Source organism: Pseudophryne corroboree, chromosome 11 (assembly GCF_028390025.1).
Source record: "Pseudophryne corroboree isolate aPseCor3 chromosome 11, aPseCor3.hap2, whole genome shotgun sequence".
NCBI lineage: Eukaryota > Metazoa > Chordata > Amphibia > Anura > Myobatrachidae > Pseudophryne > Pseudophryne corroboree.
Window position 1 is genome coordinate 325347131 of NC_086454.1, and position 22575 is coordinate 325369705.

Consider the following 22575-nt stretch of genomic DNA (forward strand, 5'->3'; position numbering starts at 1 on the left):
AATGAATACCGCTGACAGAGCGCTTACGTGATTTTCTGCCCAGCACAGAATCCTGGTGGCTTCCGCCATTGCCACTCTGCTCCTTGTCCCGCCTTGGCGGTTTACATGAGCCACGGCTGTGACGTTGTCTGATTGAATCAGAACTGGTGGGTCGCGAAGAAGATTCTCCGCTTGTCGTAGGCCGTTGTATATGGTCCTTAATTCCAGTACGTTGATGTGTAGACAAGCCTCCTGGCTTGACCATAGTCCCTGCAAATTCCTCCCTTGTGTGACTGCTCCCCATCCTCGGAGGCTCGCGTCCGTGGTCACCAACACCCAGTCTTGAATGCCGAACCTGCGACCCTCTAGAAGGTGAGCACTCTGCAGCCACCACAGGAGAGACACCCTGGCCCTGGGGGACAGGGTTATTTTCTGATGTATTTGAAGATGGGACCCGGACCACTTGCCCAGAAGGTCCCACTGAAAAGTCCTCGCATGAAACCTGCCGAAGGGGATGGCCTCGTAGGTCGCCACCATTTTCCCCAGTACTCGAGTGCATTGATGGACTGACACTCTTTTTGGTTTTAGCAGGTCTCTGACCATGTTCTGGAGTTCCTGGACTTTTTCCTTTGGGAGAAAAACCCTCTTCTGTTCCGTGTCCAGAATCATGCCTAAGAAAGACAGTCGAGTCGTTGGAATCAACTGTGACTTTGGTAGATTTATAATCCAACCATGCTGCTGCAGCACTCTCAGGGAGAGCGACACGCTCTTCTGCAACTGTTCCTTTGATCTCGCTTTTATCAGGAGATCGTCCAAGTACGGGATAATTGTGACTCCTCGCCTGCGCAGGAGCACCATCATTTCCGCCATTACCTTGGTGAAAACCCCCGGGGCTGTGGAAAGCCCAAACGGCAACGTCTGAAACTGGTAATGACAGTCCTGTACAGCGAATCTCAGGTATGCCTGATGAGGAGGATATATGGGGATGTGAAGGTATGCATCCTTTATGTCTAGTGACACCATAAAATCCCCCCCTTCCAGGCTGGAGATAACTGCCCTGAGCGATTCCATCTTGAACTTGAACCTTTTTAAGTACAGGTTTAGGGATTTTAAATTTAGAATGGGACTGACCGAGCCATCCGGTTTCGGGACCACAAACAGGGTTGAATAATACCCTTTTCCCTGTTGTATTAGGGGAACCTTGATAATCACTTGCTGTTGACACAGCTTTTGAATTGCAGCCAAAACTATCTCCCTCTCTGGGGGAGAAGCTGGTAAAGCCGGGATGCGGTCAAGATGCCGCCGGCCGGAATCCCGGCGGTCGAAATACCGTCGCCGGAATCCCGACCGCCACAATCCCAACATATTCTCCCTCCGTGGGTGTCCACGACACCCATAGAGAGAGAATATAATAGTGTGGCGAGCGAAGCGAGCCCGCAAGGGGCTGTGTTCTGCTCGCCACCCCTGTCGGGATTGTGTGGTCGGGATTCCGGCGTCGGTATTTCGACCGCCGGGATTCCGGCCGGCGGCATTTAGTACTGATCCCGTAAAGCCGATTTGAAGAATCGGCGAGGAGGCACGTCTTCGAATTCCAGCTTGTAGCCTTGGGATACAATTTCCATCGCCCAAGGATCCACGTCCGACTGAACCCAGATGTGGCTGAAGAGTCGAAGACGTGCCCCCACCGATGCGGACTCCCTCAGTGGAGCCCCAGCGTCATGCGGTGCATTTAGTAGAAGCCGGGGAGGACTTCTGTTCTTGGGAACTAGCCGTAGCAGGCATTCTTTTCCCTCTACCCTTACCTCTGGCGAGGAAGGAAGAGCCTCGACCTCTTCTGGACTTGTGCGACCGAAAGGACTGCATCTGATACTGTGGTGTTTTCTTTTGCTGTGGGGGAATATAAGGCAAAAAAGTAGATTTACCCGCGGTAGCTGTGGAAACCAGGTCCGCAAGACCTTCCCCAAATAAAACATCACCTTTGTAAGGCAAAACTTCCATATGCCTCTTTGAGTCAGCATCACCCGTCCATTGGCGGGTCCACAGTGCTCGCCTAGCCGAAATCGCCATGGCGTTGGCCCTTGAACCTAGTAGGCCATCGTCTCTCTGAGCGTCTCTCATATATAAGACTGCGTCTTTGATGTGACCTAAGGTCAATAAAATGGTATCCCTATCTAGGGTATCAATGTCAGCTGACAAGGTATCTGTCCAAGCTGCTACCGCACTACAAACCCAAGCCGATGCTATTGCCGGTCTGAGCAAAGCACCTGTATGTGTATAAATTGATTTTAAGGTAGTTTCCTGCCTGCGATCAGCAGGATCCTTGAGGGCTGCCGTGTCTGGAGACTGTAGCGCCACCTTCTTGGATAAGCGCGTTAACGCCTTGTCCACCCTGGGCGAGGATTCCCACCGTACCCTGTCCTGTGCAGGGAAAGGATACGCCATAAGAATTCTCTTGGGAATCTGCATTTTTTTGTCTGGAGTTTCCCAAGCCTTTTCAAATAACGCGTTTAGCTCATGAGATGGGGGAAAGGTTACCTCAGGTTTCTTTTCCTTAAACATGCATACCCTCGTGTCAGGGACCGAGGGGTCATCTGTGATATGCAAAACATCTTTTATTGCAATAATCATATAATGAATACTTTTGGCCACCCTTGGGTGTAACCTTGCCTCATCGTAGTCGACACTGGAGTCAGAATCCGTGTCGGTATCAGTGTCTGCTATTTGGGATAGGGGACGTTTTTGAGACCCTGAAGGGCCCTGTGACACCGTCAAAGCCATTGATTGACTCCCTGTATTATCTCTGGACTCTGCTTTGTCCAATCTCTTATGCAACAAAGTCACATTTGCATTTAAAACATTCCACATATCCAACCAATCAGGTGTCGGCGTTGCCGACGGAGACACCACAATCATCTGCTACACCTCCTCCTTAGAAGAGCCTTCCGCTTCAGACATGCCGACACACGCGTACCGACACCCACAGGGATATATGTATATGGAGATAGTTCCCCAATAAGGCCCCTTGGAGAGAGTATGCCAGCACACACCCAGCGCCAACTGACACTGGAAATCAAATTCCCATATAAACAGCGCTTATATATATATATATATATACACCCACCCTCACTGCGCCAATTATAAGTGCCCTCCCCCTCTTTTTGCCCTCTGTCACCGTGTTCAGCAGGGAAGAGTCCGGGGAGCCAGCTTCTCTGCAGTGTGCTGTGGAGAAAATGGCGCTGGTTAGTGCTGTGGGATCAAGCTCCGCCCCCTCAGCGGCGGGCTTCGGTCCTGCTCAAATTTTCAATACTGGCGGGGGATTGTATAATCTACTGCCTCCGCAGCCTATATAACTATATTAGCCAGTCCTAGAGGTTTATTATTGCTGCCCAGGGCGCCCCCCCTGCGCCCTGCACCCATCAGTGCCTGCAGTGTGTGTTGTGTGTGGGAGCAATGGCGCGCAGCGTTACCTCAGAAAAGAACTGAAGTCTTCTGCCGCCTTTGAAGTCTTCTTTCTTCTAATACTCACCCGGCTTCTATCTTCTGGCTCTGTGAGGAGGACGGTGGCGCTGCTCCGGGACGAACGGCGAGGGTGAGACCTGCGTTCCGACCCTCTGGAGCTAATGGTGTCCAGTAGCCTAAGAAGCAGAGCCTATCATTTAAGTAGGTCTGCTTCTCTCTCTTCTCAGTCCCACGATGCAGGGAGCCTGTTGCCAGCAGTGCTCCCTGAATATAAAAAACCTAACAAAATTCTTTTTCAGAGCAACTCAGGAGAGCTCCCTGTAATGCACCCAGTCTCCTCTGGGCACAGTATCTAACTGGGGTCTGGAGGAGGGGCATAGAGGGAGGAGCCAGTGCACACCCATCTAAAGTTCTTTGTAGTGCCCATGTCTCCAGTGGAGCCCGTCTATATCCCATGGTCCTTATGGAGTCCCCAGCATCCTCTAGGACGTAAGAGAAAATGCAGGCATTCTCAAGCGTTTTCAGGGCGAGTGTCTGACGTCAGCTCTGGGCCCCGATCAGCCTGTTTGTATCGCACTGTAGGAGTAAGTCCTGGGCTACGCACAGACTGGAAAAATCATTCGATGGTGAGTGAGTTGCGAACAAATTTGCAGCTGTCCGCTGTCTGGTGGAATTTTCGCACAGACATGCGGGGGGACGCCCAGCACAGGGCTAGTCCGCCCAGCATGTCAGGGCCGACCCTCCCGCACACCGCGCCCCCTACGAAAACACACAGCAGCGATGGGGTCTGAATGACCACCCTTGTTCTAAGTAGAAGCATAATAGTCTATATTACAGGTTTCTGCTCTAATTCTAACACTAATAAACGCTAAATATAAAATGTCAGGAAAGCAGATTAGCGATTTGTTTGACCAGAAGACAGCTGTCTCCGCGCGTGGTTTCTACAAATACAGGACCCTTCACTTGTGAGTAATCACCATACGGGGTGAGAGCCGCTACAGTACAGATGGGGGAGCGTTATACAGAGATTTATGCTCAATTATCCAGCACTACACATCCGCTTGTGGCCCTTAATGCTGCTTAATGGAATGGAAATGTTACTTGTCTCAGCTGTTAACTCAGAGTCAATATAGACTCAATGCAAACACTACAAGAGGGGTGACCGGACTGCGAGCGCTTCTTGTATTCCGGGAACAGAGCGCACTGACCTGTAATCTATTATCATACAGAATATCACAGGGAGATTACTGCAGACCGTCACCTGTAGCTGATACACTAATATCTTACAGACAGGACTACTGACCTCTCTAGTGATCTGCAGAACATTGCTCTGTCCCATCTACCCCCTGACAGGTACATAGTGATATACTCTGTAGAGTATTACATCACTGACCTCTACAGAGATCTGCAGAACATCCCATCTATCCCCCGACAGATACATAGTGATATATTCTGCAGATTATTGCATTACTGACCTCTCCAGTGATCTGCAGAACATTGCTCTGGCCCATCTACCTTCTGACAGGTACATACTGATATATTCTGTAGAGTATTACATTACTGACCTCTCTAGTGATCTGCAGAACATTACTCTGTCCCATCTACCTTCTGACATAACATAGTGATATACTCTGTAGAGTATTACATCACTGACCTCTATAGAGATCTGCAGAACATCTCATCTATCCCGACAGATACATAGTGATATATTCTGCAGCTTATTACTGTATATTACTGACCTCTCTGGAGATCTGCAGAACATTGCAGTCTCATCTACCCCTGATAGGTACATGGTGATACAGTATATTCTAACCACTAACTTTTGCTCTGTAACGTCGGGAATATCTGTATTATTTAGCAGAGCTGCTCCTACAAGCGTCACAGACAGAATGACAGAAAGATCAGGGTCAGTGCTGTGGGAGATTTCATTTACTTACATGATCGTTGAGAAATCATCGTCCACCAGGATCATGTCTGCTGCCTCCTTACTGACGTCTGTCCCCGTTTTCCCCATTGCCACACCAATATCAGCCGACTTGAGAGCGACGGCATCATTCACGCCATCCCCGGTCATGCCAACGATGGCCCCCGTGCGCTGCAGAGCCTGAGTACACACAGCGGATCTGTTACATCACCTTAGCGCAGCCGTCAAACCCACAGTTCAAAATCAATGTGCAGATTATGGACATAGAATTACAGAGAGGCCGGCGTCCCATCTGCTGCGGGCGTGCAATACATTTCTATCTTCATTCTCCCCAGTGGCCCCCTCGGAGAAGGGTTTCCCTGACCTGAGTCGTAGGTGGACAGCCAGCCACTTCCCCTGCCTATGGCGCTGTGCGTTACATTACAGGAATATCACTTTGTGCATTACCGTACCTTGATGATCTTCAGCTTGTGCTTTGGGCTGGTCCTGTAGAACACAGACACCTGGCAATTACACAAACCACTGTTAGTTCTAGAGTTTATGATGGCTAAAAACAACGGCCTAGAAGGATTCTAAAGCTGCAGCGAGACCTTGGTAACCACTAAGGACAGAGCAGCTTCATCCAGGCGATCTAGTTCTTCTCCAGAAATAGCTTTCAGATGTCCATTAGACAGACCGATGTTCCTGCCTGAATGAGACATGGGAAATGTGTGAAGAGATGTAAGAGACTGCCAGCTAATTCTATATGTAATTTAATATCTAGAGCATTCTCTCAGGACTAGAACATCTTACCAGACAAGGCTATTGCAGCATTCTATCAGAGCACTCTACGAGCTGGAATATACTACTGCAACATTCTACTAGAGCAGGCTACGAGCTGGAATATACTAGTGCAACATTCTACTAGCTGGAATATACTACTGCAGCATTCTACTAGCTGGAATATACTACTGCAGCATTCTACTAGAGCAGACTACGAGCTGGAATATACTAGTGCAACATTCTACTAGCTGGAATATACTACTGCAGCATTCTACTAGAGCACTCTACTAGCTGGAATATACTACTACACTCTACGAGCTGGAATATACTACTGCAACATTCTACTAGCTGGAATATACTACTGCAGCATTCTACTAGAGCACTCTACTAGCTGGAAAATACTACTGCAGCATTCTACTAGAGTACACTACTAGCTAGACTATACTACTGCAACATTCTACTAGAGCACACTACTAGCTCGAATATACTACTGCAACATTCTACTACAGTACACTACTAGCTGGAATATACTACTGCAACATTCTACTACAGCACACTACTAGCTGGAATATACTACTGCAACATTCTACTAGCTGGAATATACTACTGCAACATTCTACTAGAGCAACTACTAGCTCGAATATACTACTGCAACATTCTACTACAGTACACTACTAGCTGGAATATACTACTGCAACATTCTACTACAGCACACTACTAGCTGGAATATACTACTGCAGCATTCTACTAGCTGGAATATACTACTGCAGCATTCTACTAGAGCACTCTACTAGCTGGAAAATACTACTGCAGCATTCTACTAGAGTACACTACTAGCTGGAATATACTACTGTAACATTCTACTAAAGCACACTACTAGCTGGAATATACTACTGCAGCATTCTACTAGAGCACTCTACTAGCTGGAATATACTACTGCAGCATTCTACTAGAGCACTCTACGAGCTGGAATATACTACTGCAACATTCTACTAGCTGGAAAATACTACTGCAGCATTCTACTAGAGCACACTACTAGCTGGAATATACTACTGCAACATTCTACTAGAGCTCACTACTAGCTGGAATATCTAGAGATGAGCGGATTCGGTTTTACTCGGATTTACTCGGTTCTCAAAACGGCATTTTATTGGCTCAAGGATGTCACGTGTTTTGAATAGCCAATAAGATGCCGTTTTGAGAACCGAGTAAATCCGAGTAAAACCGAATCCGCTCATCTCTAGAATATACTACTGCAGCATTCTACTAGAGCACTCTACTAGCTGGAATATACTACTGCAACATTCTACTAGCTGGAATATACTACTGCAGCATTCTACTAGAGCACTCTACTAAGTGGAAAATACTACTGCAGCATTCTACTAGAGTACACTACTAGCTGGACTATACTACTGCAACATTCTACTAGAGCACACTACTAGCTGAAATATACTACTGCAGCATTCTACTAGAGCACACTACTAGCTGAAATATACTACTGCAGCATTCTACTAGAGCACTCTACTGTCTGGAATATACTACTGCAGCATTCTACTAGAGCACACTACTAACTGGAATATACTACTGTAGCATTCTACTAGAGCACTCTACTAACTGGAATATACTACTGCAGCATTCTACTAGAGCACTCTACTAGCTGGAATATACTAATGCAACATTCTACTAGAGCACTCTACTGTCTGGAATATACTACTGCAGCATTCTACTAGAGCACTCTACTAGCTGGAATATACTAATGCAACATTCTACTAGAGCACTCTACTGTCTGGAATATACTACTGCAGCATTCTACTAGCTGGAATATACTACTGCAGCATTCTACTAGAGCAGACTACGAGCTGGAATATACTAGTGCAACATTCTACTAGCTGGAATATACTACTGCAGCATTCTACTAGAGCACTCTACTAGCTGGAATATACTACTACACTCTACGAGCTGGAATATACTACTGCAACATTCTACTAGCTGGAATATACTACTGCAGCATTCTACTAGAGCACTCTACTAGCTGGAAAATACTACTGCAGCATTCTACTAGAGTACACTACTAGCTAGACTATACTACTGCAACATTCTACTAGAGCACACTACTAGCTCGAATATACTACTGCAACATTCTACTACAGTACACTACTAGCTGGAATATACTACTGCAACATTCTACTACAGCACACTACTAGCTGGAATATACTACTGCAACATTCTACTAGCTGGAATATACTACTGCAACATTCTACTAGAGCAACTACTAGCTCGAATATACTACTGCAACATTCTACTACAGTACACTACTAGCTGGAATATACTACTGCAACATTCTACTACAGCACACTACTAGCTGGAATATACTACTGCAGCATTCTACTAGCTGGAATATACTACTGCAGCATTCTACTAGAGCACTCTACTAGCTGGAAAATACTACTGCAGCATTCTACTAGAGTACACTACTAGCTGGAATATACTACTGTAACATTCTACTAGAGCACACTACTAGCTGGAATATACTACTGCAGCATTCTACTAGAGCACTCTACTAGCTGGAATATACTACTGCAGCATTCTACTAGAGCACTCTACGAGCTGGAATATACTACTGCAACATTCTACTAGCTGGAAAATACTACTGCAGCATTCTACTAGAGCACACTACTAGCTGGAATATACTACTGCAACATTCTACTAGAGCTCACTACTAGCTGGAATATCTAGAGATGAGCGGATTCGGTTTTACTCGGATTTACTCGGTTCTCAAAACGGCATTTTATTGGCTCAAGGATGTCACGTGTTTTGAATAGCCAATAAGATGCCGTTTTGAGAACCGAGTAAATCCGAGTAAAACCGAATCCGCTCATCTCTAGAATATACTACTGCAGCATTCTACTAGAGCACTCTACTTGCTGGAATATACTACTGCAGCATTCTACTAGAGCACTCTACTAGCTGGAATATACTACTGCAACATTCTACTAGCTGGAATATACTACTGCAGCATTCTACTAGAGCACTCTACTAAGTGGAAAATACTACTGCAGCATTCTACTAGAGTACACTACTAGCTGGACTATACTACTGCAACATTCTACTAGAGCACACTACTAGCTGAAATATACTACTGCAGCATTCTACTAGAGCACACTACTAGCTGAAATATACTACTGCAGCATTCTACTAGAGCACTCTACTGTCTGGAATATACTACTGCAGCATTCTACTAGAGCACACTACTAACTGGAATATACTACTGTAGCATTCTACTAGAGCACTCTACTAACTGGAATATACTACTGCAGCATTCTACTAGAGCACTCTACTAGCTGGAATATACTAATGCAACATTCTACTAGAGCACTCTACTGTCTGGAATATACTACTGCAGCATTCTACTAGAGCACACTACTAACTGGAATATACTACTGCAGCATTCTACTAGAGCACACTACTAACTGGAATATACTACTGCAGCATTCTACTAGAGCACACTACTAACTGGAATATACTACTGTAGCATTCTACTAGAGCACTCTACTAACTGGAATATACTACTGCAGCATTCTACTAGAGCACTCTACTAACTGGAATATACTACTGCAACATTCTACTAGAGCACACTACTAGCTGAAATATACTACTGCAGCATTCTACTAGAGCACTCTACTAACTGGAATATACTACTGCAGCATTCTACTAGAGCACTCTACTAACTGGAATATACTACTGCAACATTCTACTAGAGCACACTACTAGCTGGAATATGCTACTGCAGCATTCTACTAGAGCACTCTACTATCTAAAATATTTTGCAGCAGCATTCTACTTGATCACTGTACTAGCTGGAATGTACTACTGTAACATTCTATCAGAACACTGCAGCATTATATCAAAGCAATCTACTAGTTAGAACGTCCCATCAGATCAGGCTACTGCAGCATTCTATTATTATCTTCTAGCTAGTGCTGTATTCGACCAGGCTATTGCAGGCATTCTATCATTGCACTCTAATATCTAGAGCAGGCATTCCCAACCTCCGTCCTCAAGGCACACTAACAGGTCAGCTTTTAGTGATATCCATGCTTTAGCACAGGTGACTTAAGTAGTACCTCAGTTATTTTCATTTATCCATCTCTGCTGAAGCCTGGATATCACTAAAATTTGCCTTGTTAGTGTGTTTTGAGTACCAACGTTGGGAATGCCTGATCTAGATCATGCTATCAGAGCAGGTCACTGCAAGCTATAGTATTCCCCTTTATTTATAGGGCGCCACAAGGGGACCGCAAGAACAGCGCTGAACCGGTGCCCTAGTTGATGGGCTAAGCAGACAGGTTAAGAGACACTGTTAGCAGTTGGGACGTAGAGATGTGTGAGGAGTGATCTAGCACAGAACGCTCAGCACACATCTCTCCTTCTGCTCAGCACATAGCGCGATGTGTGCCGAGTGAGGGGGGAGGACGGGATGTGCTCACTTCACCCAGCGGTCAAGTGAGCAATCTAGTGTCAGCGATAGCACCGCGCATCGCTATCGCTGTGGGGCATACACACAGAGAGATGTATGATTCTTTGCCAAGCAATCTAGTCAGGTTGCTTAGAATTTAAGCACACATTGCTACGTGTGTACCCCCCTTTAGAGGGCAGTATTACGCAGACAGAGGAAGTGAAGGATTTGCAGGAGGATAGGGGGGTCCACAATGTCAAAGGCAGCAGAGAGGTTGAGGAGAATGAGCGGAGAGTAGTGACCCTTGAATTTGGCAGCAAGGAGATCATTGCTGACTTTATTGAGGGCAGTTTTTATTTAGCATAGCGGATGAAAGCCAGACTGAAATGGGAGTGTGAGGCAAGAATGGAGGTAACGTGTCTGTACATAATACTCTTTAGGAGCTTGGAGAAAAATGAAAGGAAAGGATGAAGTGGAGAGCAAGGGAATGGGGAATTGGTGGAATCGGAGATACTGCATCACATTGGTGAGTGAAGACCAAAGGGTGTGTCCACTCATAAGGGAGGAACTGGACGTCTTTTGAGAAAGACCAAAATCTGTTGTCAGGGAGATACTTTTTGACAAGTCAGTGGGATATTGAATTACCCCAAGATGAGAGTGGGAAGGTCGGAAGAGAGGAAATAGGAGGTAAAGTTATCAATACATTTGGAGACAGAACCAGGAGGTCCATAGATGACAGCTACACAAAGGTGAACAGGGTGGAAGGCGAATGGCGTAGACTTCAAGGAAAGAAAATGAAAGTGAGGGTACTGGGAATATGGATTGCAACTTATAAGTGACTGGATAAGTCTGCATGTTCCAGCCACACATTATACTCCAATAGACTCAGCTCGGTTTGAAAAGAGTAAAACAAAAATCTTCGTTCTGACCTCTCCCGTCGTCACACAGAGAAGATCGGAAGCTTGTGTTGGCAGGATAACAATTTGTATTATTTGCTAGAACAACAGAACTGTTTGATGCCTGCGGCAGAGACAGATGAAAGGATTCCCGGAGCAAATACAGGTGAAGCCGCGCTCAGGTATGAAGCTTTATATGAACAGAGTATAACTATACCAAATGCTGAAATGCAGAGATTACCTATACCACGCACTCACCAATGGCCTGCGCAGTCTCCAGCGCGTCACCTGTGATCATCTTCACAGACACCCCCGACTCCAGCAGGATCTGGACAGCTTCGCGCACCCCGCTTCGTGGCGGATCAATGATACCAATCATTCCGAGAAATACCAGTTTCCCCAGCTCGGAGCCAGAGGCCAGGGCTAACACTAGAGGAACGGAGCAAGAGGCAGGGTTATACATCATCTACTGCTGCTGCACCACAGACAGACACAGGCCATCCGCATAACCCAGGCTGCACGCCAGTGGCTAATACTCCGATGGCTCGGAGAATGAGGCACCTATTGAATTTAAAAGTACAGTCAGAACTGGCGCAAATCTGCGCTGATAACAACGCTACTTTCACAGGCGGATCTATAGAGGTAGGTGTGCCACATAGCTGCTGCTGTCGTCGACTATTATTTACTGTATTTACTTCCAAGCATGCAACATGCATGCAGCCGCTGAGTACAATGCCTGCTATGGCTTATACTGTGCACACGGCCAGAGGATGGGCTGCACGCATGTGCGCCCGCGGAGATTTGCGCAACTACCACTTGTGCCAGGATAGGCCGGATGGCAACGTAACAATACAGGACCGAGGGGTGTGTTTGCAGACTGGGCTAAGGGCACACACACGGCTGGGAGAGGTGTATAATTAGTGCAAGGAGCACGAGGATGGTCCTAAGTATTAGGGAAATGCTTGTGACTGGCCGCCTGCGAATGTGCCACTGACACAGATCGGCGACTTCCTCGGCGCTCAGGCATGTATTATGCTTTTGTGAATGGGTTTAACCAAATAATTTTCTCCCTCATACAGGCAGGAGAGGTTATGCTGCAATAGAGGTTTGAGCAGTTTTACTGAATGCGCTTGTTGCAAATAAAATCAATGGTAATAAAACACATGTCCAGGTATTACGTAAGGGTTAGCGTATATAAGGTGTTGCTGGCTTCTTCCAGGCGTATACCGTATGTTGCGGTTGCCCGGAAGGGACACACACCGTAGTTGCCTATTTGCACATGCTTGTATTTGGCGGATTTTTTTAATAAAGACGATTTGCGCCTGTGATCTGGGGCGCTACCGTGGGCAAACTCTGTACAAGTGCTGGTGTTCCCTACCAGATAATGGGGTAGATCCAATTAACCACCTCCACCTGCAACGGGGGTGAGTTGCTGTGGCAACGGCAGAGGAATTTGACCCCCTCATGGCCCCATCTCGTTCCAGAGTCATGGATTTTTGTATACAGTCCTACGGGCCTGCGAACAAAAATCTGGCAGTACCGTAAGTGCGGCAAAAACCATACTTATTGGCGGGGGGGGAGGGGGGGGGGGGACATCACGGCTGATTGGATTGACTCCATTGTATTATCTTTCTATATCTCTGTTCTCCAAGTAAAATAACATGAAGAAAAGTGGGGGATACAGAATCCCTAACTATCAGCTTTACACTGTGGAGAAACAGGCTGTGAATCATACATGAATTACACGACACGGGACATATAGCCGCTCATGGGGGTAAATTTACTAAGATGGGAGTTCTATTTAAGATGGGATGTTGCCCATAGCAACCAATCAGCTTCTACTTCTCATTTATCTAGCACCTTCTAGAAGATAATACCTGGAATCTGATTGGTTGCTCTGGGCAACATCACACCTTAAATAGAACTCCCATCTTAGTAAATTTACCCCCTGGTAAGGGAAAATATGCCAACACGTACCTCGCAGCCCCTGACTCCCCATGTTCTTCTCCTCTTGGAGATAGAGAGCCCGCTGTTGGTGCGTGAGTGGCACGGAGATCCCGCCGCTGTTGTAGGTGGTACAATACTGAATCACCTCCTCAAACGCTCCCTTCATGAAATACACTTCTTCCTGATTCTACCAAGAAAACAACGGTTATAAACAGAGAATGAATCACATTTCTGGCCACTCTGGAGAAAACACAACAACAAAAAATAATCCAATTTAAATAATTAGAGGGACATTTACTAAGCAGTGATTAGAGCGGAGAAGTGAGCCAGTAGAGAAGTTGCCCATGGCAACCAATCAGCACTGAAGTAACATCTATAATTTGCATACTATAAAATTATTACAGAGCTGCTGATTGGTTGATGGGGCAACTTCTCCACTGGCTCACTTCCCCGCTCTTATCACTGCTTAGTAAATGTCCCCCTTAATTAGACAAACAAACTGATTTCTGGTAGCGGGTTCCGGCCAGAAAGTCAACATACCGATTTTTGCACATTGTAGTCTATTCCCCAACCCTAACAATAACACGCTGTCAAAAAAAATCTGGTCTCAACATGTTAAATGCTGATATCATGAATATGTCACCATTTGTGAATGTCAATTTTTCTTCCCGCACCGCTGACAGGCGTCACTAAGTGATGAAGTGGAAATCATTTTTTTTCATTGTGTTTGGTGGAGATCAGATAAAATCTAATCTCCCCCAGACTAGCGGTATATACGGAACGCTATGAAACCTCCAGAGGCCGTTTGGGAAACGCCTCTATAAATGATGACAGATTTTTGTTTAATTTTTGCGCCAGTCACAGGTTTTCAGGGACAATTTTTATTTTGATGTAAAGTCTCTGGAGACCGTTTTGGTAGAAGTGTGGTCGTGTTTTACCTCCAATTTGTCTGCGCATTTCACCGCCATCCATCTCTGCTCCGAACTAAATGGAATCTCTTTCTTGCGTATGTAATTTGCACTCGCGTTTCCCAGACCCATCTAGAATACAATGGTGCGTATATTAGAAGAATATAAGACAAAAAGTGGTTTGTATTAGATAAACCGCAAACACACAGGATCATATCTGTACATCAATTATATTAGGTTAAACCGTGTCAGACCTGGGGGCCGCCCTTCTCTTTCATATGTTGTTGGGGGAATTTGCAGTATTATAGATCAACTAAGAGTCAAAATCAATTTATTGGAAGTGAATTTGAAAGTGAAGCTTTTGCGCTAGGAAATGGGTACTTTTTTTTGGTGATTATCCTGCCAATTAAAACTGATATGCAACATATAAAAGTTGTGGGGGCAGATGTATTAAGCCTGGAGAAGTGTTCGAGAAATGATAAAGCAGTGATAAGTGCAAGGTGATAACGCACCAGCCAATCAGGTGCAATATGTAAATTGACAGGAGCGGATTGGCTGGTGCATTACCACCTTCCACTTATTACTGCTTTATCACTTCTCCAGGCTTGTTACATCTGCCCCATTATCTAAATCGCAAATACTGAAAGAATGCAGTAACTACTTCTAGGCAGTAGGGGGAGCTGGAGATGAATTCCGTGTTTATGGAGAAGCTCCGTAGTGGCTCAGAGACTGTAACTTAGCCGGTGTGGGAGGTAATGGAGACCCCACCTTAGCAATGACATTATTAGCTTGGCAGTTATACATTCCCCTCCGGCCTCCCATTGTCACACTGACATTGTAGGATGTTGTCAGCATTCTGCTATGTGTGACATATACAGTACAACTAGCAATAAAGGTATATCTATTGTCCTTGGTTTCTCAGAACCGGTTTCATCCAACTGTCTGCAGGAATGAGCCCTCCTATAGATCTTTCCACCACACTAATCACACAGAACAAGGCACGGTGACCTTTGTCAGGTCTCCTCGAACAACGTCACCGTCTTACAGAAACCCGCTCAGACACTTTACCAGAACATGGATTCCCTTTGTGTCAGAAAATGTCTTTCTTGTTTTTATACATGACATGGGAGTGAGGGAGCGAATAGCTAGTTTCCTCATGGGCAAGAACACTGTGTGGGCACAGAACCAACGCACTAAGTACCGGGCACCACCTGGTTCTGACACCATGTCATGCAGGAGGAACTGGTTCTCTCTGCTACAGCACTTTCTATGGCAGTGTTACTGCGAAATGCAATGCTGCACAACGTCTCGGATATATAGGGTTTGCGATTACCTACAGGTTACGTCGCAGAGAAAATGTAAACAAAAAATCCACAACACAATAAACCAACCAAAAACCATGATAAACAGTAACAGGATTAATTCAGCCAGAGAGGCGGCCATAGTGGTAGACGCGTCAGAGAAAGTGGCAGGGCGGCATGGTTGGCGTCTTGGTTAGCATTACTGCCTCACACCATTGCGGTTGTAAACCTAACTCCAGGTCAAGACTAATCGTGTGGGGTTTGTATGTTCTCACAATGTTTGCATGGGTCCCCCCTCGGGTACTCCGGTTTCCTCACACACTCCAAACACATAGTGGTGGGTGAATTAACTTCAGGCAACAAAAATACCCCTAGTGTGTGTTTGTTTGTGTAGGTGATGGGGGACATAGAGTGTAAGCTCCATGTGGCAAGGCTGATGTGACGGACTGTGGAATATGTGCGCGCTGTATAAATAATGGTTAATAAATTAATACACTTAGATAGTATGAGGAATAACGAGTGCTAGTAAAATGGGAAGATAAGATAAAATACATAGTAAAGGCCATAGGAACCCACCGTATAGCCCCAACCTTCCGGATAACAGATAGCAATAGTCTGCACGTGGCTGCATAACAAATGCATATACAATGTCAGACATCCGAAGGTATATATAGTTGTCAATGTTATTAGGAGCTCTCTATATAAACCAACTTGTATTTTATGTGTCAGTGACCATGGAGATGTACCCGGTGTATTCTCTACTGTGCCACACATAGAACCACAGTCATTTATGTCACCGTCGTTATTCCGCCACCTTGTTCTTGCAGCAGTCTTACCTTCATTGCAAGGACTAGTAGTGCGCCCTCTGTTGGCTGTCCCAAGAGTGAGTTCTCCTGGATGACTGCATTATTGGCAACACAACCAGCCTGGCAGAAAACAAAAGAACGAGTCAGATGTACAAACGATAGAGAATCATCCGACACCACAATCTGTTGTATCATTGCAAGAGGGTCCTAACACCGTTACTCTGTGCTGCTGTTCCTGCTCGGATACCCAGATGTGCCGCATGTTAGGCTAGCTCCTCCCACGTCACACCTGCCTACACATGAACATGTGGGAATTATCAGAGGTAAAACACTCTGTGCTGCTGTTACTCCTCAGATACCCAGATGTGCTGCATGTTAGACTATATCCACCCACGCCATACCTGCCTACACATGAACACGCGGGAAGTATCTGAGGTAAAACACTCTGTGCTGCTGTTACTGCTCAGATACCCAGATGTGCCGCATGTTGGCCTAGCTCCTCCCACGTCACACCTGCCTACACATGAACATGTGGGAATTATCAGAGGTAAAACACTCTGTGCTGCTGTTACTCCTCAGATACCCAGATGTGCTGCATGTTAGACTATATCCACCCACGCCATACCTGCCTACACATGAACACGCGGGAAGTATCTGAGGTAAAACACTCTGTGCTGCTGTTACTGCTCAGATACCCAGATGTGCCGCATGTTGGCCTAGCTCCTCCCACGTCACACCTGCCTACACATGAACATGTGGGAATTATCTGAGGTAAAACACTCTGTGCTGCTGTTACTGCTCAGATACCAAGATGTGCTGCATGTTAGACTATATCCGCCCACGCCATACCTGCCTACACATGAACATGTGGGAAGTATCTGAGGTAAAACACTCTGTGCTGCTGTTACTGCTCAGATACCCAGATGTGCCGCATGTTGGCCTAGCTCCTCCCACGTCACACCTGCCTACACATGAACATGTGGGAATTATCTGAGGTAAAACACTCTGTGCTGCTGTTACTGCTCAGATACCAAGATGTGCTGCATGTTAGACTATATCCGCCCACGCCATACCTGCCTACACATGAACATGTGGGAAGTATCTGAGGTAAAACACTCTGTGCTGCTGTTATAGCTCAGATTCCCAGATGTGTTGAATGTTAGGCTAGCTCCTCCCATGTCACACCTGCCTACACATGAACATGTGGGAAGTGTCTGAGGTAAAACACTCTGTGCTGCTGTTCCTGCTCATATGTAATGCACCCTGTACTGTAGGACCCCTGTAACAATATAAAAGCACATGGCAATAGGCCGTCATTCCCGGCGACACCTCACATCCATATACACTTACAGGGCTGCAGAAACGTATTGTGGCAGGGTGCTAGTGGGGCTGTGGTCACGCGTGGTCAAAGTTTTGCTGTATACTGCGCACTGAGGGTACATTCCTCCGCCTCAAAGGCTGGCCCAGCCCCTGCCAGACTTTACCCTGCCCGGGTAATTACTGCCTATTTCCATACCTCCTCTCTGAGCCCCTGTGAACGTCTAGACTAGGGGTACATTATTCCTTAATACACAAGCTTTCCTAATAATACCCCTTTGACACGGAGGGCGGGATGCACTAACAGGAAAAATGTGGTAAAAACCCTGTTTTCAGTGTTTTACCGCAGTTTCCCTATGTACTAAAGCCCCGCTGCCAGGTTTCCAGAGGGTAACGCCAGCTATAGCTGGACCCAAGAAAAACCCTGTTCATGACCAGGGACGCGGACCCAGCACGCGTAACCTGGGTCGACCCTTTCACTTCAACTCAAAACCCGGCTTTACCCGGCAATTTTTCACGGTCCCTTCCAGGGGGCAACAACAAGGGTAAAACCATGTTGATTATCGGAGCTGGGATTTAGGGATATAACTAATGTAAATCTTATTTGTTTGGGAACAACCTTTAGAATAAATTATACTTTCTAATTATGACCAATTCTACAGTCCGTTATATAATATTGTGTCTGCTATTATAGTCCTAGGTAAAGTACCTTTTTACTCTATTTTGTGATTTCTTTCTTTCCTGGGCATACAAAGTCAGACAGAAAACATTAGATGTAAAATGTAATGATAGAGAATTCGCTATACACGCAGAGGAAGCAGCTGCAGGGAGCGGGCTGTGCACCAGCGCCACTGGCTTAAATCTCGCTGTAGGCGTGTCCTCCAATCGGTGACTCACATTGGCCAGAGTATCGCAGCATGAGGAGTAACTGTGGGGACTGTATGATTGGTCTTACCTCCACCAGCTTTCCTACTGACACGTTGGAGAACTCTTGAACCTCTTCATTTGATGGTAGTAAATTAACGGTCCCTTTCGCGTCATAACCAATCCCTGTGGCCTGAGGATTCAACGATAACAGAAGTCGTCATAAGAATATCCTTACAAACAACTAAGGATCAAATAGGGTAGAGGTTACCAAAGGTAAAAAAAGGGGAAGACTAGATGTGCCAAATGGTCCTTATCTGCTGTTAAATTCTATGGGGTCAATCCAATTAGCTACGAAGGATGCCAAGTGCTGTTGCAACGGCGTTTAAACGCCGGCAACTGCACCCGATCTCTCACCCTTCGCAGGCTCGAATCAGGCCCAATTCGCACATAATTGCTCCGACCTCTATGGAATGGCGAGCAGTTTTGTACGAATACAGCATGCCGTAAAGTGAGGCCCCTGCTGCAATAATATCACAGCTAATTGGATTGACCCCCATGTCTCTATATAAGTCAATTATAATTTAACAAAACATAGAATTTTTTAAAATTCAGATCTCTAATTGATAAGATGATCTGAGAATTATTAGTCACTTCAAATTAGACTTTTTTGGGTTTTGTTTATTTCTAACCTATCTACTTGTGAGTTGAGGATTCAGCTCACAAGTAGATACGTTAGAAATAAACCTCCCATAAAAAACACAGTGGGGATTCAGTGGCAAAATCATCAAATTCAGTATAACTTGTCAGACAAATACGACTATAGTTAGTTAGGTGTACATAGCAGTTACCACTTCTTAGTGTTTCGCTGAGGAGATAATTGTTGTATTAGGAGCATAGTATATTATTTTCATGCTCACTGAGGGGTATGAAGTGAGTGGACATCACCTCTCTAGGCTTCGAATAGAAATGACTGTGTACCCGGCCAGACTGTTATGTTCTAAAGCAGTCATGGCTTGTTCTAGAAACATGTGGATGAAGCTACTAGGACTCACCTCCGCATGCAGCCCATCCGATGTGACTAGCCTGGTGGCAGTCATCTCATTGGCTGTTAGTGTGCCAGTCTTGTCTGAGCAGATGACATTGCAGCAACCTGTATGTACAAGGAGCATATAGAGGTAGATTATCAGACTATGGAGAAAACAGCAGGCGCCAGCACAATAACCAAACCTGTCTGAGGGTCTCTGGTGCAGGAATCTGGTGCTATAGACTAAATATGTTGGTCCAACTGGTATACAAAGATACAATCTCCCAAAATATAAATGCCCTTATATAAAGCACAAATACTTCATATAACACAAAGTCTGAAGGATACTATCAGTACGGCCGCCATGTCTTCAAAATGTGGAATCCAAGATTGTAACTCCATCTATGCAGATAAAAAAAATCCAGATTCCACCAAAAGGAAACTCCCAAACTAGAGGCCATATTAGGATTGTTTTGTACAATATATCATGCTCTAAAATACAACAATACTCTACAAAAAAAGCTATACTACAATTATACTACACTCTACAATAGTACAACATGCTACAAAGCACCACCCTACAACCATACCTTGCTCAACCACTATACCACACTCCAGAGCACCACCGTACAACCATACCTTGCTCAACCACTATACCACACTCCAGAGCACCACCGTACAACCATACCTTGCTCAACCACTATACCACACTCTAGAGCACCACCGTACAACCATACCTTGCTCAACCACTATACCACACTCCAGAGCACCACCGTACAACCATACCTTGCTCAACCACTATACCACACTCCAGAGCACCACCGTACAACCATACCTTGCTCAACCACTATACCACACTCCAGAGCACCACCGTACAACCATACCTTGCTCAACCACTATACCACACTCCAGAGCACCACCGTACAACCATACCTTGCTCAACCACTATACCACACTCCAGAGCACCACCGTACAACCATACCTTGCTCAACCACTATACCACACTCCAGAGCACCACCGTACAACCATACCTTGCTCAACCACTATACCACACTCCAGAGCACCACCGTACAACCATACCTTGCTCAACCACTATACCACACTCCAGAGCACCACCGTACAACCATACCTTGCTCAACCACTATACCACACTCCAGAGCACCACCGTACAACCATACCTTGCTCAACCACTATACCACACTCCAGAGCACCACCGTACAACCATACCTTGCTCAACCACTATACCACACTCCAGAGCACCACCGTACAACCATACCTTCCTCAACCACTATACCACACTCCAGAGCACCACCGTACAACCATACCTTGCTCAACCACTATACCACACTCCAGATCACCACCGTACAACCATACCTTGCTCAACCACTATACCACACTCCAGAGCACCACCGTACAACCATACCTTGCTCAACCACTATACCACACTCCAGAGCACCACCGTACAACCATACCATGCTCAAACACTAAATCACACTCCAGAGCACCACCGAACAACCATACCATGCTCAACCACTATACCACACTCCAGAGCACCACCGAACAACCATGCCATGCTCAACCACTATACCACACTCCAGAGCACCACCGAACAACCATACCATGCTCAACCACTATACCACACTCCAGAGCACCACCGAACAACCATGCCATGCTCAACCACTATACCACACTCCAGAGCACCACCGTACAACCATACCATGCTCAACCACTATACCACACTCCAGAGCACCACCGTACAACCATACCAAGCTCAACCACTATACCACACTCCAGAGCAGCACCGTACAACCATACCTTGCTCAACCACTATACCACACTCTAGAGCACCACCGTACAACCATACCATGCTCAACTACTATACCACACTCCAGAGCACCACCGTACAACCATACCATGCTCAAACACTAAACCACACTCCAGAGCACCACCAAACAACCATACCATGCTCAACCACTATACCACACTCCAGAGCACCACCGTACAACCATACCTTGCTCAACCACTATACCACACTCCAGAGCACCACCGTACAACCATACCTTGCTCAACCACTATACCACACTCCAGAGCACCACCGTACAACCATACCTTGCTCAACCACTATACCACACTCCAGAGCACCACCGTACAACCATACCTTCCTCAACCACTATACCACACTCCAGAGCACCACCGTACAACCATACCTTGCTCAACCACTATACCACACTCCAGATCACCACCGTACAACCATACCTTGCTCAACCACTATACCACACTCCAGAGCACCACCGTACAACCATACCTTGCTCAACCACTATACCACACTCCAGAGCACCACCGTACAACCATACCATGCTCAAACACTAAATCACACTCCAGAGCACCACCGAACAACCATACCATGCTCAACCACTATACCACACTCCAGAGCACCACCGAACAACCATGCCATGCTCAACCACTATACCACACTCCAGAGCACCACCGAACAACCATACCATGCTCAACCACTATACCACACTCCAGAGCACCACCGAACAACCATGCCATGCTCAACCACTATACCACACTCCAGAGCACCACCGTACAACCATACCATGCTCAACCACTATACCACACTCCAGAGCACCACCGTACAACCATACCAAGCTCAACCACTATACCACACTCCAGAGCAGCACCGTACAACCATACCTTGCTCAACCACTATACCACACTCTAGAGCACCACCGTACAACCATACCATGCTCAACTACTATACCACACTCCAGAGCACCACCGTACAACCATACCATGCTCAAACACTAAACCACACTCCAGAGCACCACCAAACAACCATACCATGCTCAACCACTATACCACACTCCAGAGCACCACCGTACAACCATACCTTGCTCAACCACTATACAACACTCCAGAGCACCAC

General features: G+C 46.1%; 1 protein-coding gene across 2 annotated transcripts in view; it reads right to left on the minus strand.

The window, feature by feature from the left end:
• ATP2C2 (ATPase secretory pathway Ca2+ transporting 2) overlaps positions 1–22575 on the minus strand; it is a 147293-nt gene that overhangs the window by 22029 nt on the left and 102689 nt on the right. For both annotated transcript variants that reach the window (XM_063945715.1, XM_063945716.1), the window contains exons 13-21: positions 19675–19772; positions 18711–18812; positions 16469–16558; positions 14362–14463; positions 13454–13610; positions 11735–11905; positions 5953–6050; positions 5815–5865; positions 5376–5542 (exon numbers count right to left, since the gene is read on the minus strand). In XM_063945715.1, the coding sequence (XP_063801785.1) occupies positions 5376–5542; positions 5815–5865; positions 5953–6050; positions 11735–11905; positions 13454–13610; positions 14362–14463; positions 16469–16558; positions 18711–18812; positions 19675–19772 (1036 nt within the window). The remainder of the gene's footprint in view (positions 1–5375; positions 5543–5814; positions 5866–5952; positions 6051–11734; positions 11906–13453; positions 13611–14361; positions 14464–16468; positions 16559–18710; positions 18813–19674; positions 19773–22575) is intronic.